General features: G+C 38.0%; 1 protein-coding gene across 2 annotated transcripts in view; it reads left to right on the top strand.

Annotated features, from left to right (window-relative positions):
* DOCK4 (dedicator of cytokinesis 4) overlaps positions 1-17,815 on the top strand; it is a 422,569-nt gene that overhangs the window by 185,290 nt on the left and 219,464 nt on the right. For both annotated transcript variants that reach the window (XM_039256914.1, XM_039256913.1), the window contains exons 2-6: positions 338-421; positions 2,553-2,593; positions 4,584-4,639; positions 9,599-9,695; positions 14,424-14,572. In XM_039256914.1, the coding sequence (XP_039112845.1) occupies positions 338-421; positions 2,553-2,593; positions 4,584-4,639; positions 9,599-9,695; positions 14,424-14,572 (427 nt within the window). The remainder of the gene's footprint in view (positions 1-337; positions 422-2,552; positions 2,594-4,583; positions 4,640-9,598; positions 9,696-14,423; positions 14,573-17,815) is intronic.

Here is a 17,815-nt window from a genome sequence, read left to right as displayed (position 1 = left end):
AGAATGGCACAGCACTTTCCTGAGCTCTTCAGGAAATATCTTTGTCACATAGGTTGTTGAGTGATATTGTTGATATTTTGTAGTGATTTAGTAAATTCCCTATCTTTGAAATACATATTTGTAGCACTTATTTGACCTGGAAGTTGGTAAAGTATATAAACATCAAGATTGACTCTTCAAAAATATGTAACATTTAAATATGACGGCAGGTTTTAGCTCTCCAAGTGTACTCCCTCTTCACATTCATTTTTCCTAGTCAGTAACATTTAATAGAAAGCAGTATTACTGGCTGTAACCGATATGATTATTTTCATATATTCTATAACATGTCTTACAGTTATTGCCAGTTTTCGAGGAACGGTCCCATATGGCCTGTCATTGGAAATTGGAGATACAGTTCAGATCCTGGAGAAGTGTGATGGTAAGTGGTCTAGTTTGTTTGAAGCTGTATAACCAACCTCCTCACCACTGGACAGTTGAAAGTGTTTACAAATTCTGTCCTTCTATTAATTTCTGGAATTTTTCCAGCGGTCACAGTGAACCATTTTTGATAAAGCTTGTTTCTTGCGTATTCAATGTCTGGCTTATGGAAAAGCATCATTTGCTATTTTTAGGATGATTTTATTGTTCCTGAAATTATTTCCTTACAGCCACTAGATATCAACATAGAAAGCAGTTGAGGCTACTGTATTTGTGGGAGTTCATGACTCAGTACCAAACTAGAAGGTCTTTGTCAGAATGTCAAGTGTCTTGTAGGTCGCCCAGGACAGGAAGAAACCTACGTCCAGAGCAGAAATGGCTTCTCCAAGGTTAGGTAATCAGAGGCCTTGGGGAAGGCTCCAGCCAAGGCCAGCTCTGCTCTGGTCCTGCAGTCTTCTTCCCACCCCCAAATTTGAACTAAAGTTATTCAGTGCATATGAAATGTTAGTGGGATATACTGTAAGAACTTTATGATTAGTATTGATTTATGTAGCCATGTAACTCATTAAATCAAGATACTTAATATGTCCTCACGGGTTTCCATTCCTGTAAATGGACTTAAATGCTAGTATTTAAAAAGATCTCAGGTGAAATGACTACTCTTTTTTTCTTGTTAATAAAATGGCCACATTTTAAAGCCCTACCAGAAAAATCCCAAAATACCCATTTTCTTCTGAAATGCTGTCTTTTGTAGGAATTTATAATATGATAACATTCTGTCATGTCAAGATCCATGAAACTGTATTCCTCAAAACAGAACTATGAAGTTTACTTACTGCCAGATGCATTTTGTCTATGTTTACTTTGTATACAGTCAGTTTTGAATTGGTGCATAAAAATGGGCTTCATAGCTAATGGGAGCTCTTTTGTAACCTAAAAACCTTTTCCTGTGATATAATTGGATGGAGACCTCTGTATGAGATTTTTGCACTTCTCAAAAAGTTTTGGTTTCTGTTAGAATAATTATTTAAGATGAGATGTATTTCTTGGATATGTGTTTAAGGGATATAATCAATCCTAAGGTGTACAGTCTCTGCTCAATTCATTCTGCTTTCTTCAAACTGATTTTAAAGCTCTTAAGTATGACAATTTACAATATATCCTTTTAAGAAAACATACGAGGAACAAAAATATTTAAATACAAGTTCAAATACTTCCTTTTAAAAACTCAGTTCATTAAAAGGCCCAATTCAACAGAATATTTGTTACATGGTAAAATAATTTCTTACCAAGAAACAAAATGGTTCTGTGCTTGAAGAAATTCTAAGTTGAAAATAATACATTTGTAGGGGACTATATATTTACCATATATTTACATGTATGCTCTACTTGTTTTAAGCTGTAAAAAGATAGGTTCCTTTTTCAGGACAGTGCTATACAATTGACACAGAGTTGCTTGGAGGTTAAGTCATAGGCATTCCATAGAATAATAATTAGGGTGAGCTCATTACTAGAACACTTTGCTGATAAGAGTGCCCATCACTGTTCTTAATGGACAATACCTGATTTCCGTCTTCTTATGCAATCGGACTGATCCTAATCCTAGATGATGGGCTGAAGGGTGTGAAAATTCACTCCATGACTGTTGGCTGAGCCCTATTCTTCAGTGATATGTTCTGGACCTTGTAGTCCGGCAACAACAAATTGGAAGCATATTAAAATCTTTTGCAGATTCTTGAATTTCTCTGAGACATAAGGTAGCCTTTTATAAGATGTAGAGAAACCATACTCAGGAAAATTAACTTGCCCTAAATAAAATAATAAGTTAGCAAAGCCAGAATTTAAGCCCAATGCTCTCATTCCAAACTTTGTACTTCTATTATGCATGTTTGTATTTTTCATATAAATTTCCATTATAATTTTTTAAACACTTGCATTAATAGAATACTTAAACTAGTAGTCTCTTGAGATACAGTCTAACCCAATTCCAACCCCCATCTTTTCATACATAGAATATTTACATGTAGGGTAAAATTCCATCAGGAAAGGACAGATTGATTTGTAATCACTTCTTTTCTTTAAAATATTACAATGGTTTAATCAAAATAATGACCCTGATTATTTCTCCACAGGCTGGTACAGAGGATTTGCCTTAAAAAATCCAAATGTCAAGGTAAAAAAAAAAATTACTCCTAACCATAATTATGGGATTTTTAAAAAGTTATTTTACTTCATTTCATTTTACAATTGAAATTACAGTTGGGACTCTCAGTTGAAATGGCAAATGGAATTTCATCTTTTCATAATTTTGGAAATTCCTTTGAACTTGGATTATCATTAAGACATGCTACTCAAGTGATAATCCTACGTAGCTCTTGCAGTTTGTACTGAGAGGACCTTAATAAGCTCATTATATATAAACACAATCTTTCTGAAGTGTTAGTTTACCAGAGAGGGAAATTAAAATTCAGGGTAAATAGATATTCCAGAAAAAATACCAAGTAGAGGTATTTAATTTTTAAGTTGTCTGTGGTATCATTTGTAAAATATTGGTATGGAGAAACAAATTTATTTCAGCAGCCTATCAAGAGTTCCTTTTAGGTTTGGGCAGGTGAAACACGGGGAAACCATATTACAAAGAGCTCCCCCTTTTACCATTCCAGGCAGAAACTAAAACTCATTGTCCTGTATATGTTTATATACATCCTCAGGAATTATAGTAGGAAGTAGTATGATTTTTGTTTTACCTTTCATTTGTATGCTTTATCATTTTGGCATTAATCCTTACTATTCTCTGTGGCTCTCTGCTTTATTTTAATCTCTCAACCTTTCAGCCGTGCTTCGTACATTCTGTAATACTCTTACATGTCATGTTCACTTCTTGGTTTAATTCTGGCTTTATTAGAATTTTAGATAAGAAATTGTATCATTTCTTATTCTCAAAATATAATGTAAGTAATCTAAAGTCTTCTGCCTACCTTTCTGCTTAACTATACCTTTTTCTAGATCATCCAGCTTTGTATAATAACTGTATTTTATTTATTTTTGGTCCTTCTAAAGGAAAGCCTGAGGGGCAAAAGATTATAGAAATTGAATTTTTTAAATATTTTAGTCCTTATTTAAAGTTATTTTTGGGCATCTGCAAGGCACATGCAAATATAGTTTCAGTACTTATTTATTTAGAATAATATTGAAACAAATAGGATTTATTTCTGCCTCTCTTCTAATCTCAAATTCTGACCTTTTCTTATTATAATTACTCCGTTAATCCTACCATTTTGAGTTAATTTAGATTTTTGAAGGAAAAAAGTATTGTTTCCATGTATATCTGTTTACCACTGTTGTATGTACAGAATTTGCTTGTTAAATTTTATGTTATCCTTGGATCCACAGTGGTGATAACATATTCAAATGACATTTGCCTTCCTAAATATTTAATTGAATTTGTCATTTGATTACACATCAAAAATCATTCAGAGGATATTGTCATTTAATGGGCAATAAAATTGATGCTAATTTTTTTTATGTTGCTTCTTTCAACGTCCCATTTAGAACAAAGGAGCAATTTCCTTGTCCTGTCTTTCCTATACAATAAAAAGCCTTAAGCTAGCGTGCTGTCTTTTGTTTAATTTTTGTTCCATCAGAATACAGCCTGCTGATTAACTGCTGCTATGTTTTCATCAGAGATCTTCCATAACACATAATACATGTATTGTCTTCCAGTTCATAGTGATTTTTTTGTGTGTGTTTATTTAAAAATAGCCATGAGTGTTTTAGAGAGAAGATAAGGAACAACTACCAAAACAAACAAAAAACCCTCTTTGAAAACTGTGTAATATTAAAAAAAAAATTCTTATGCAGTGTAACATGCTTTCTATTCTATGCAGAATTCCTGAGAATTTTTCGGTAACTCTGTTTTGTAAAGAACAGATTTTTGAGTGAGATTTAATTTTTTTTACTGTATTTATTTCAGAGAATCCCTGAATTTGTAAACTAGTCCATGGTAGAAAATAAAAGAAATGGGTCTAGTGTGATGACATGTTGTTTTTCCCTATTTCTGCTATTGTTCTCTTGTATGACTGTTGTATATGCATATGACTTGTGAAACTCTCCCCTGCCTTATACATCCACTAGCACCTTAACCTTCATGTTTTCTCTTCCAGGGTATCTTTCCTTCCAGCTACGTTCACTTGAAAAATGCCTGTGTGAAGAACAAAGGGTAAGAAATGAGTTTTATTAATGGAGGATTTTTGCAGAACCGTTGCTTATTTTAGAATTTGAAAGGCTTAGTAATTGGCTTGAAAAATGAATGAAAGGAGCTCATGCCATTGTCTGTGTTGTCTGATAAAGGCGGTTGGTGGAGACAATTGAATACACTCCATCTATGCGTGCTAGATCTGAGTGCCCCACTGGGGCACCGGAGGTCTCTCATTGTCCACAGAGCGTGGAATCAGCCTAATCGTAAGCACAAGGAGTAGGTTCTTTCTGTTCCCGCTATATAGAAAAGCATGTCCATCGACCCATGGAATGCTGAGTCATGTCTCAAACCCCAGGAATTTCCTAGATTTACCACTGATTATAAGCACTCAAGTCTGACTGTTTTTCCCTAAATGGGGATAATACCATGTTTTTGTGTAAAGCCACCACTCTTCTCTTTTAAGGAATGGGATTTCTGTACTTTGATTGAGCTCATTGATCACCTAAGATTTCTCATACATTTTAAAAGTCTTTCCAGTCTGTTTCCAAAAGAACTTGGAGTAGCTATCAAGATAGCACGGTCATTCAAATAAAATACCATAGTATAAAATAGTAGAACTTGCTTACTTAACTGCTTTCATGCGCAGGTGATTCATTGTAAGTGGGCTGTGGATTTGGATCTAAACGTTTGCTGCCAGTGTCATAAGAAATTCATCCTGGATCATTGAATGATTGTCATTTTATGACAAAAGGAAGAATCCAGATTCAACTGCAAAAATTACATTTTTCTTCAAATAGAAAAAAATAGCAATTTATTTGGATTACTAAAGCACATATTGAAGTATAGTAAATGAGATCTTCAAACTTTAGTTTTACCAAAAAAGTTCCAAGGATGCTATTTAACTGGATGATTCTCATATCTAGTGTCTCTAAAGGTAGAGTATTAATCTTAGTTCAGTGAAATAATTTCTGCAGATGGTTGAGAATATATGGTATAAACACTTTCAGAGTGTCCTATATGGATAAAACTTAGAGTCTAGGAGATCCTTATTTATTTTGAGAAAAAGAGATACAGAGACAGAGAAACAGAGAGAGAGAAGAAATCCCAAGCAGGTTCTGTGCTGTCAGCACAGAGCCAGAAACAGGGCTCAATCCTACAACACTGGGAACATGGGATACCCAGTGTTACAGGGATCATGATCTGAGCTGAAATCAAGAGTCAGTGCTCAACCAGCTGGGCCACCCAGACACCCCTATGTGTCTGCTACTTTAAGCGACATTACTATCAGTAGTAGTAGCTGTTTATTATTTGAAATAGTAGATTAAAAACATAATTCTAATATTAATATTTACCGTTACTACTACTGCTGTTTTTTTTTTTTAGAAAGTTACTGTTTTTTTTTTTTTTTTTTTTTTTTAATGTTTATTTTATTTTTTTGAGAGAGCCCACGCACGTGGGGGAGGGGCAGAAAGAGGACAGAGGATCTGAAGCGGGCTCTCTGCGCTGACAGCAACAGGCCCAATGCAGCGCTTGAATTCACAAACCGCAAGATCATGACCTGAGGCAAAGTTGGATGCTCAATTGACTGAGCCACCCAGGGGCCCCTACTACCACTATTTTGAATAGATGTGTGTCCTTCGGGAATGTGGTGCAGCTGTAACCCACCAGAAATGAGCCAGGCAGAATTACTGGTCCTTTTGGAGCTCTCCCGCCAGGCTCACTTTGACACTGTCCAGCTCTTCTCAAGTAAACCGAAGGAAACTCTAGAAGATATTTAAGCCATAGGCCTACTCTTTGTTCTGACCATTCTGATCTGGTGACCTGGGCTCGACAATGTGAAAACCTCAAGGTCTCTACTCTGACCCTTAAAGTGCCCACCTAGGCAAACTCACACAACCAGTTTTCCTAGCCGCCTTTGCCCCAAGCCCAGCCCTACTCATTCAGCCACTCAGCCCACACCTTACACTCTGATGGAGGGAAAGACAGGATACTAGCAAAGATGATGTCAGTCATCACTTGATCCATTGGAAGTCCTACCTCTCAAAGCAGATTAGGGTGGGGTATTATTAAAATAAATGCCTTCTTTTATTTATTGATTTTTGTCCTGCGCAGTAACTGGTATGTATCTGACTGACCTGGTTCCCTGAGACTGAGGAAGTTGAAATATGGATAAAGTGGTCTCAAAGTTTAGTTGTGTAAGTTTAAGACCTGGTTGTGGATTCTCTCTGTGACGCAGGGCATAATGAACATTAAATAGCAGTGAACACTGTGGGTAGAACCCACGTTGATTAAAAAAAAAAGTTATTGGAATTGATTGAGACCCTAGCTTTTAGGGCTATTAACTGGAAGTAAAACGTTAGCCTGGAAAACATATTGCTGGATGATTTCTTTCTCAAAGAAGAACTTCTTTAGGATTTAGATGTTACCTCTCTTACTTTAAGATTAGCAGCTTGCAGTGCCTGCTTGGGTAGCTCAGTCGGTTAAGCATCTAACTCTTGACTTTGGCTCGATGCCTGATAATCCCAGTTCATGAGTTTGAGCCCTGCATTGGGCTCTGCACTGACAGTCTGCTTGGGATTCTTTCTCTTCTCTCTCTGCCCTCCAGCTGCCCTTGCTTTCAAAATAAGTAAATAAACTTTAAGGAAAAAAAAAGAAAGAATAGCAGCCAGTGGCCCACCGGGATGAAATTGCTGCAGAGTATATCTCAGAATAACTAAACAAAATGTAATTTCAGGGGCAACTACTTAGGACTACTGGAACATTGATTTTTGGTTTTGGTATAATTAAGAGGAAACAGCTGCCTCGGTGAAAATGACAATTTTGTGGAGCTTCTTAAAAATTTACATTTTGGTGGAACAAACCCCAAATCAACTTCTCACAGACTGAATTGCCTTTACATTCAATCCTGGGTCTTCAGAGCTATGTAGGGCTGATGGGGGTCCTTAAATTAAATTATACTTGATGAACAGCGAGGCCACTTCTGCATTGTTTAATTGCTGCTTGAGGTCATGCCACTTTTTAAATGTTAACTGGGTTGTCGAGTTGTCCTGGAAATTCATCGTTCCCTTCTTGACCTTACATCTGATCATTTTATAATCTCTGTCTACAAATATTCATCATTTAAATTGCAACAGCTGCTTCAGAAGCAAAGTACATGTGATACCACTTGCCAGTGCCACATGTAGACTTGATAAAAGGTTCTGTATATGTCGCAGGTCATAGACTACTGTTTACTTTTATTTCTAGGTTTAAATCTGGTTTTACATTTTCAGCTGTGTTTAAGCTTAGAAAGAAGGAAAATATTCACAGAGCAAGTATTTTAGCAGCAGTATGAAATGAGGAAATGAGGCTCTGTTGGTGAAGATTTTAGTCTTCTTACTTGCTGTCAAAAAGACTACAAAAGACAATTATACACCCTTTGGATATAACACCACAAAGGAACTACAGAGCAGTTATTAGCCTCATGCTAAGAAGCAATTTTCCCTTGATCATCTAGACAACCTTGTTCAGTTTCTATGATGTTGTTACCTTCTACATATTAGATGTTGTCCTTGAAAAAATACATACTCAATGTTAAGAAAATAATCTCCATCACATAGCTGGTAACACTCTTTTGAAAAGTTGTAATAATAGCCACTTAAGCATTTTCACTTGCACACATATTAAAGAATTTGAAAAAAAAGAAACTTGAGATGAAGAAAAGGTTGTTATATATCAGGATAGACAGAATAAATGAAACCTTCCGGGTTTTCTTTTTTGTCCATATCTTCATGTATCTTCTCAACAGCCGGACCACTGTACATATCCTAGTAAATGTTGGTATGTTTTCCAAGTATAGTTCCTGACTTTAAGAGAAAAACCAGGAAGAATATATTGACCTAATCAGAAGAACATTATGCAATGGATATTCAAACATTTGTGATTTCAAAAGCTCTTAAGTTCGGGGTGCCTCAGTTGGTTAAGCATCAGACTTTGGCTCAGGTCATGATCTCACAGGTTGTGGGTTAGAGCCCCGCGTTGAGCTCTGTGCTGACAGCTCAGAGCCTGGACCCTGCTTCAGATTCTGTGTCTCACTCTCTCTCTGACCCTCCCCTGCTCACGCTGTCTCTCTCTCTCTCAGAAATGAATTTTTTAAAAAAAATTTAAAAAAACCCAAAAGCTCTTAAGTTCTATGATGCATGATAACATTACTAATACACTAATTGTTTTTCATGGTCCCATTTACAGAAAATAAAAATGAAGTGTTAATAAGGTCAAGTGAGTGTTGAGGGGAGCCTGGGTGGCTTGGTCAGTTGAGCATCAGACTTTGGCTCAGGTCATGATCTCACGGTTTGTCAGTTCAAGCCCCTCATTGGGCTCTCTGCTGTCAGTGCAGAGCCCACCTCAGATCCTCTGTCTCCCTCTCTTCTCTCTGCCCCTCCCTACTCGTGCTCCTTCTCTCTCAAAAATTAATAAACATTAAAAAGAAAATTAAGTGAGTCTTTAATATGTACCTCAGTGTCTAGATATTTATAACACTAAGTCACTTTTGGATGTTTGGAACCATAATATCCTGATCATCGAACAAGTCTGTCATCTTTGAATCCTATGGTCATAATGCTTGGAAAGCAAAAGCCATCTCATAGTTTATGTGAACTTGGTGATCTCATGTTACATGAAGGCTTTTAGGTTTGGGGAGGTTAAATGAGTTGTTGTTTAGTGGTCAAATTGTGGCTAGAGCAGAACTCTTCTGATAATGTTGCTTCTTACCACACTCCTCAAAGTTGATGTTGATGAAGTGGGTGGTCATTTTGGTATTGTAGTGCCGTAACCCACATGACATCCCTCACACAGGTCTATGCTCAGATCCTGATTACTTCTGCAGAGCCCAAAATAATCAGGCAGTTTCTTCTTCTAGTTTTATCTTTTAGAGGGTTTAAAATAAAATTATTGTCAATGATAACGGCATGCATACTTTGTTTTTCTCTTTTAATTTCACAGACAATTTGAAATGGTTATTCCCACTGAAGACTCTGTTATAACAGAAATGACATCGACATTAAGAGACTGGGGAACCATGTGGAAACAGCTCTATGTGGTAACTTTTCAATGGCCTGGTTTTTTGGATAGAGAATTATTTTTAAGGAATGTTTGAACAAGGGTAAGCGCTGACTAATAGTTGAGCACCTTCTCTGAGGCACTTACTTCCAGAAATCAGAGATGGAGAGCCTCCCAAGACATAGCCTTGTTGTAATCTGTGTGTCCACTAATCATGGGTTTTATAAGTTCTTTTTCAAATGGCAGGGATGTAAAAGTTGATTTTTCTGGCATCTAATCAAATAGAATGGTTTACATGGAACTTGTGTTAGGCTTTCTGAGTATTTTTAATCTTCAAAGAGAAAGAAATTCCTTGTTGGAGTATTGGTGGCATTTGATTCTAATTTTCTGTAAATGATTCAAGTATACTGAGAATGACAGACTCCTTAGGCAGAATGAACAAGAATGTTCTAAATATACAAGGGAAAGGAATGTTTCTTGAAAACAAGGGGATCCATGTTTTGGGAGTGATGTTGTTACGTACCTATTTACTTATTATAACAAATTGTCTTTATTGAGAGCTTTCTGTATTGCAAATCCTGTAGAAGTACTCTATATGCAGTATCTCATTTAATCCATACAACCATTCAAGGAAATTGTGACCATGATCATTCCCAGCTTACGAATGAGGAAAATGGGGCAGAGAGTGAATTACAGTACTTGCTCTGGGCCAAGCAGTTGGAAAATGATCGAGCCTGGATTCTCATGTGAATCTAGTGCCCTCACTTTGGATCTCTGAACATCTCTGAGGAAGATGAATGCTATTTCTCCTTTTATTTTCAAAGGCATTTATAGAACAACTTAATCATTTGAAGGGATGCGTTCAAAATATAAAGGTGTACTTAGCCTGACAAAATGATTTGAAACAGCTTGTCAAAGAGAAAATCCAAATTAGTGAAGGGCATTGGAAGAGAATGACAGGTTTTATTGTCTGTTACATGTAAAATGCAGTAGGATATTTCACTGAAGCAAGGATATCTTAAAAATAAAACCCCTTTTGATGTTGGATTTCTCTGACCACGACCTCCTGGAGCTGGTGGCTTTAGACTCACTAGTAAAATCCCCAGGACACTCTTAGATGAAATGCCACTCTAAGCTTTGCTGGAATGAGGTAAATGCAAAGTCAAGATAACTGAACTCAAGGGCTCTGTGCTGAGAGGCTGCAAAGGAAATGCAGATCTCCTTTTCAGATTTTTTTAAAAAAATTTATATTAGAAAGAATATAAAATCTGAGTGTTATTTCACTTAAAATAACATTGGACATAATATTAATGTGGAAATGAAACTGTTTGAAATGTCCAAATCATTACATCATTTAAATACCCAACCTAAGAGTTATAAAAGTAATGGCCATGGAAGTGTCATCCATTTGTTGAGATAGAACACCAGCACTTTCCCTTTTATGAGGCTGCTTGTGGGGAACAAAGTTGGATTTCCTCTTGATTCTGCCTTATCTAGCTATTTTTACCTGCTTTTCAGGTTGTGGGCCTCTATTTTGGGGACATACTTGATTGGCTTGTATATCTCTGTGTTGTAAGCTCTAGGAGTAACCTTTCCACCTTTTAATGTCCTGAGTAATGGAGATGGAGAGAGAGTTATTTAAAAGTTCCCCCTGATACTGGATGGTAGTCAGTTATGTTGGGCACAAATATGAAGTTTCACCTGGAGATAACAGATTTTTGACCTTGAAAATGAGGCTGACTGGTCTATTTATGTTGGACCTTTTGGTTTCTTTTTTTCCTGATAAGAATGTTTCAAGCCCAGTGTTTTGTCTCAAGTTCATCATACTTGAGCATCCACGTTCTTGTCCAGTGTGTTTAAGGTACCCGGCTTCTCCACTGGAAGATGTTTGATGAGGCTAAAATCTTATAAATTGTAAGCAGTTTATGAGATGGACTTAATATAAGTAGAACATTTAGCTTAAAAGCTCATGGTGAATACTTGAGAAATGCTAGTTGCTCTTTTTAATGTCATTGGTAAGAGCTTGAATAATGTTCTTTCAAATATCACTTAATAAAATATCAGTAATATAACCACAAAAAGCTTAGGAGGAATACAGCAGCCATCTTTTACTAAGTACCTCTGTGCAGGCCTTTGTCTTAATATTTTGTATCTTTATTCCCTGGGGTTCTTCCAGATTGTTTTTATTCTCAAATCTTATCAGAGATATCCTATTCAGTGCCCCATGCTAAGTGGTAAAACTTGACTCTAAAGGTAGGTCTACTGCTCCAGAACCTACGTTCTTTTCATTTTGAGGCAAAGGAAAACGTCCCCATTCTCTAAAACACTAAAATAACTCAGTTAACTTTTTGCTACACTTCCAATGCATTGCAGGAACCTTTAGATACTGTTTTGTTCCAAGTGTTTATTATTTTACCCTACGCTTTTCATTTAATGTTAAATCAAGAGTATTTTTTATATTTCTAAATAGGTCTTCAAAACTGTCCAGTGTTAAAATCCAGTTTTTTCAAGAATCATCATTTTACAACTAGCTGTCAGACCAGATATGTACTGCTTTTGCATATTAGGAGAGCAGATTTGCTGGTCAGGGTGAATGCAGTATGTCCGTTTTCCTAAAGAGAGAGCTGACCAGCTGGTTTTCATTTTTATGAAGGATCCAGCTTCCTTCTCATCTTAACGTTCTCTTATACTTAAGTACTAGAGGGGGCATCATTAGAAAATCAAGCCCATCCTTCTGCACAACTGTAAAACACCTTTTCCAAGAGCCAGGCATATGGCTCTGACACTGTGTGACAAGTCCTTTCAAGAGGGAACTGGCTTTCCGTTTTGCTGCACAAGATTTTTCTTATTTTATATCTTCCTAATGTAATTTCTTTTGCTTCAGTTGACCTTTCCTTCTGACCACCATCATCCTCAAGTTTTTCTTGATCTGCCCTTATTGTTTGCCATGACTCAAACAGAATCTACCTCTCAGGATCCACAATATGACCTCCTATAAAACAAGTTATTTATCCATTCATTCTCCGGCTGCTGGGGCTGCTGAAGACAGATTGGTGTCTGTGGTTGGGAGCCTACACCAAGTGGAGAACACAGACCCTGGGCAGTAAATTACTAGAGGATTGCATTGCAGTGCCCCTGTGATGACTTGTATGGAAGTGTATAACATGAGTAAAGAGTGCAAAGTGATAGAAGAGCAAGCTCAGTGGAGCACGTTAGGAGTTGTGAGCGTGATTATTTATATCTCAGAGCACCAGGGATAGTATTATGGAGAGTGCTTCATATTTCACTAGCACATTTGTTTAACCTGCACAGTATATTAAAACACTTCGAGTCACTAAGTATTGATAAGGGAGAAGACATGTCATGGATTTTTTAAAAATAAAATTTAAAAAATGTGCTCTGACTGAGCCTCTCTACCCATCACCCATAACTTTGATGTTTCTGGCAGTTTATCATTGTAGAGAACTTGAGATGTATGATAATCTCAATACTTTAATGTCCTCTACTAATATTTTAGTAGAAAGTAAAAACATACCTTCTGATTAAGAAAGATGAAGGGCAGACATTGAGAAATGGTTTTTGCCCTAAGTCTATGGGTAAGAGATTTAGAGTAGCTTTTGGTAAAGACAGTGTTTTTAGAGGGCTTATTCTGGACTACACTCTTCACTATAACTGTATTAATAACAGCCGACACTTACATGATATTCATTCCAAGCCAGGCATTAGTCTCACAATTTTAGTATATTAACTCACTACTCTTTACAGTGGCCCTCAATACTCTTTACAGAATGATACCCATTCTACAGATAAGAAAATACACGCAAAGAGGTTAATTGCCAAAGATTTTTCAGCCAGTAAATGTTACGGTTGGAATGCAGGTTAGCGACTTGGGCTCCTGGATATGTGCTCTTTGTCACTGTGCTGTACTGGTCTCTTCACAAGCATTGTCTCCAGTTAGTCTGTAAAACAACCTTACAGGAAGTTCATACTGTCTCTGTTTCACAGATGACAGAGCACACTCGCAAATCCTGTAAAACTAGTAAGTAACAAAACCAGGATTTGAAGCTGTGAGTTTAACCCATTTTCCTTACATTAAGCTGCCTTGCTTGATGAATTTCTCAGGGGGAGAAGATCTTAAATCTACATGAATGTTTAGCAAGAAAAAAAAACCAGCGTTTTCTTTTAAGAGGTCTGAAGAGTGACCAGACAGTGGCAGTGAATGAGTCTGAGAGCCCTCCGTGTTCTCAGCTTCTGATGGGAAATACAGTAAAGCATTAAGACCAATGTGCAAGAAATAATTAGACAACAGTCTTTTCTACTGAATTGGCCTTAATTGTGCGCACCCACTGTTCAGAGAAGGGGGAAGAGAACATGGGGCAAGACTTATCAGGGAAGATTCCTGACAGAAGTGGAATCCAGGGGGAGCCTTGAAGGACAGTAGAATTGGGAGAGAGCTGCGGAAAGGAGAGTTTGAGGTAGAAGGGGAGACTGGATGTCCAGACTCCAGGTATGGAGGCGTCGTGAGGACACTGTCTTGCTAGGGAGTCTCAGAAGCGAGGTTGGACTCTTGGACAGGAGAGCAGCATCGTGACCTGGAGGAAAGCGTGTGGAGTGGCAAGTGTAATTGACAGCACGAGGGGAGAGGTAACTGTTGACGGAGAATGTGTCAAGCACAGAGTGAGCAGGATTACCCTTCCCCTTCCTCCGTGGCTACCTCACAACTCATTGTGGAGACTGACCACCGATTCCACATTTGTGTCGTTCCCAGAGAAATGAAGGCGATCTCTTCCACCGACTGTGGCACATTATGAATGAAATCCTGGATCTGCGGCGGCAAGTGCTGGTGGGCCATCTGACCCACGACCGGATGAAGGATGTGAAGCGCCACATTACCGCCCGCCTGGACTGGGGCAATGAGTGAGTACCGTCCATCGTGGTGGTTGGGGGCGGGGGGAGTGTCTGATTACAGATGCCACCTAGGTGTGAGTCACTACGTGTGATAACTCCAGAAAACGCCATATGGAGCTTTTTCAGCTTTTTTCCTTCTGTGTGCTTAGTGCAGACTGTCACTGGTGGAGCTGCACGCTGTAATCCTCTAGGGCTGGTGAGGGCGACAAGAAGCTGTTCTCTAGCACCCTGTGAGGTCAGACGGTGTGCATGTGCTCACAGAATATGAAGTGTTTACAGGGATCAACCAGATATGGCTTCTGCTAAACAGGTCTTAACTTAAAAATAGGCTTTGGGTTTGGCATGTGTATTTGCTTTTAATATATACCACTTCCGTGCCATGGTAATATGTCACCAGAGTAATCTGGAGGGAGACACTAATGCTAACAGCTCCCATTAAAAGTCTTAAAACAGGTGTACCAGTGGGGCATTCATCATTGCCCTAATTCTGCCTGTGTGTATATATTAGCCTCTTTGAGGAGCTGCTTGAGACAACTCTGTAAAAAGCAGACCAAGATTTACTTTTAAATAAAACTGTAAGTGACCAATCTAAAATAACAGCCAAGCACTGTAAATCTCTTCACTTAAAGCTCTAATCAAGGCTCATGTTGTACTAAGTATGAATGTTAATAATACACGAGTGAGAAATTAGAATAAGCTTTAACTATGATCCTAAGCTTTTTGAAAGAAGCTGAAGGGTCCTTCCATGTCCTGTTTGGTCATGCCCTCCTTCCTTTCCTCTCTGCAAGTCCCCATTTGCTGTTTGGACCTTGAAAGGCTCTTAGGACTACAGAATGAAAGAAAAAGCAGGCAGAAAGGAGAAAATGGCAGGGTATAGACCACAGATAAATTTGCCTCTTACTGAACCTGGAAAAACTGATTTGAAATTAGTGTGCTATTTTTCTCTGAGCTTAGGAAATTGTTTTATCAAAAGCCCCTTTTTAAAAATTATTTTTTTATTTTTACTTTTTTAATTCTTAAATTTTATTTAAAACCAAATTACCATATAGTGTAATAATGATTCCAGGAGTAGAACTCAGTGATTCATTGCTTACATATAACATCCAGTGCTCATCCCAACAAGTACCTTCCTTAATGCCCATCACCCTTTTAGCCATCCCCCCCCAACATCCCCTCCAACAACCCTCAGTTTGTTCTCTGTGTTTAAGAGTCTCTTATGGTTTGCCTCCCTCTGTTTTTATCTGATTTTTTCCTTCCCTTCCCCGTTTTCATCTGTTTTGTTTCTTAACAAAACACTTTGTTATCCTTTGGATAAATACCTAGTAATGCAATTGCTGGGTCATCGGATAGTTCTATTTTTAATTGTTTTAGGAAACTCCATACTGTTTTCCAGAGGGGCTGCACTACTTTGCATTCCTACCAGCAGTGCCAAAGTTTTCCCCTTTCTCCTTGCCAACATCTGTTTTTTAAATGTTTATTTTGAGAGAGAGCACACATGCACAAGCATTGAAGGGTCAGAGAGAGAGGGAGAGAGAGAATCCTAAGCAAGTTTTGCGTGATCAGTGTAGAGCCTGACTTGGGGCTTGATCCCACAATCCTAGGATCATGACCTGAAACTGAAATCAGGAGTCAGACACTCAACTGACTGAGCCACCCAGGCACCCCTCACAAGTGATGAGAATCACTTTTGATTCTGCCAAGATGTGACCTGCTACATGTATGAACACATGGACTTACTAACACATCTTAAACCTCATTCTCACCCAGAGCCCTTCTGCTATTTTGTTGAGCAAAATGTGCCATTCATTCTTTTACAGGTGACAACTATGGTAGCCCTAATTTATTTATCTCTATGAGATCCATTTCTGTGGAGAATAAACAACCCTAGGTGTGGAATGGCCATAAGACAACTAGGAGCACTGCCTTTTTAAGACATGAGGCAAATTCCCGAGTCCTTCTTGACTCGACTTTCTTCACTCATGGAATGAGTAGGTTGAACAGAGGTCCATGGGCGTTTTGGCTCCAGGGCAACATGGTTCCAAACACATAGCGTTTCCTGAGGAAGGGAGCTTGGCAGCTGTTTGCACTGGGCCTTCAGTGTTGCCTTGTGAGATGAGGCCGCCCTGGCAGGGTGGGTCTAATGGCTATTAGAAAGTGACCTATGCTCTCTATCATATGTTTCTTTTCTATTTTGAAAAAACTTTGAGTTGTCACTGAATTATATTGGCTCCTAGTCATTGTACTGGTCCAAGCTTAAAGACTAGTTTGTAAATAGGAAGAAAGTTGGATGAAGTATCTTATCAAAAATAACTTAGAAGTACAGAGCAGGCGAGAAGATGATACTTTTTCAGTTTTAGGAAGGAAGATGATGACAGAGAGAAAAACATTAATTATGACTGAATCATGACTCAGTTTTGACTCACATAAGTTCTAGCTTGTACTTTGGGCAGTTCTGTGGCTAATTTATGGTAAATTGGTAAAACATTAATGCATGAAAATGAGCAGTATAATTTATTTAGCTCATCTGCAAACTCGTGAATTTTCTGAAGGCTCATATTTTTTTGACCACTTATTTAAAAACAACTTGCAGCACACAGATTGTGCATTTACCTATTCTTATAAGTATAAATTAGTTTTTTATTGAATAGTGCCAAATGGAAAGCAAATCCAGATTATTCTATTGAATATGTCAGTATGTAGATCTCTGGATGAACATAAGTTAAGAATGTTTGACCTTGGTGGACAGCCTCTTCTTTGCTCTCCTGCCTGCCATTCCCTTGCGGTGTATTCAGTAAACTTCTCTCTCCTTTTAGGAAAAACAAAAAAGAATGTTCGATCTCAAGTTATATGTTACACAGCTGTTGAGTGGTAAAGGGAAGCCCTTAGGATGTGGGATGCTTGGGAGGAAGAGGAGGGGGAGATAGCAGTTTTATTCCCTAACAGGCCCATGAAAAGAAGTGTTCTCACCTGGAGGCATCAAACAGAGCTAAAATAATGGGATCTGTTTTTGTTCCCCATAGCGCCCTGTGCTGTCCTTTGACTTTTCTGCTAAGATCAAACAGGAGGGGGAATCCATTCATCCTTTCCTGGTGTCCAGGAGCAGTTTAATGACTGCACTGATGCAGAACTTGACCCTCCCCTCCCCGCTCTGGCTTCCTGTATTCTGAGAGATCTCTTTCCATTTTCTCCCTTCCCACTTTGCCTCATATCTTCTTACTGTTTTTTTAAATATTTTAATGTTTAATATTTTAA

This window comes from Hyaena hyaena, unplaced genomic scaffold (assembly GCF_003009895.1).
Source record: "Hyaena hyaena isolate Hyena2069 unplaced genomic scaffold, ASM300989v1 scaffold_594, whole genome shotgun sequence".
NCBI classification, from domain to species: Eukaryota; Metazoa; Chordata; class Mammalia; order Carnivora; family Hyaenidae; genus Hyaena; species Hyaena hyaena.
The sequence above is the reverse complement of the archived record's forward strand: the minus strand, read 5'-3'. Positions and strand labels throughout refer to the sequence as shown.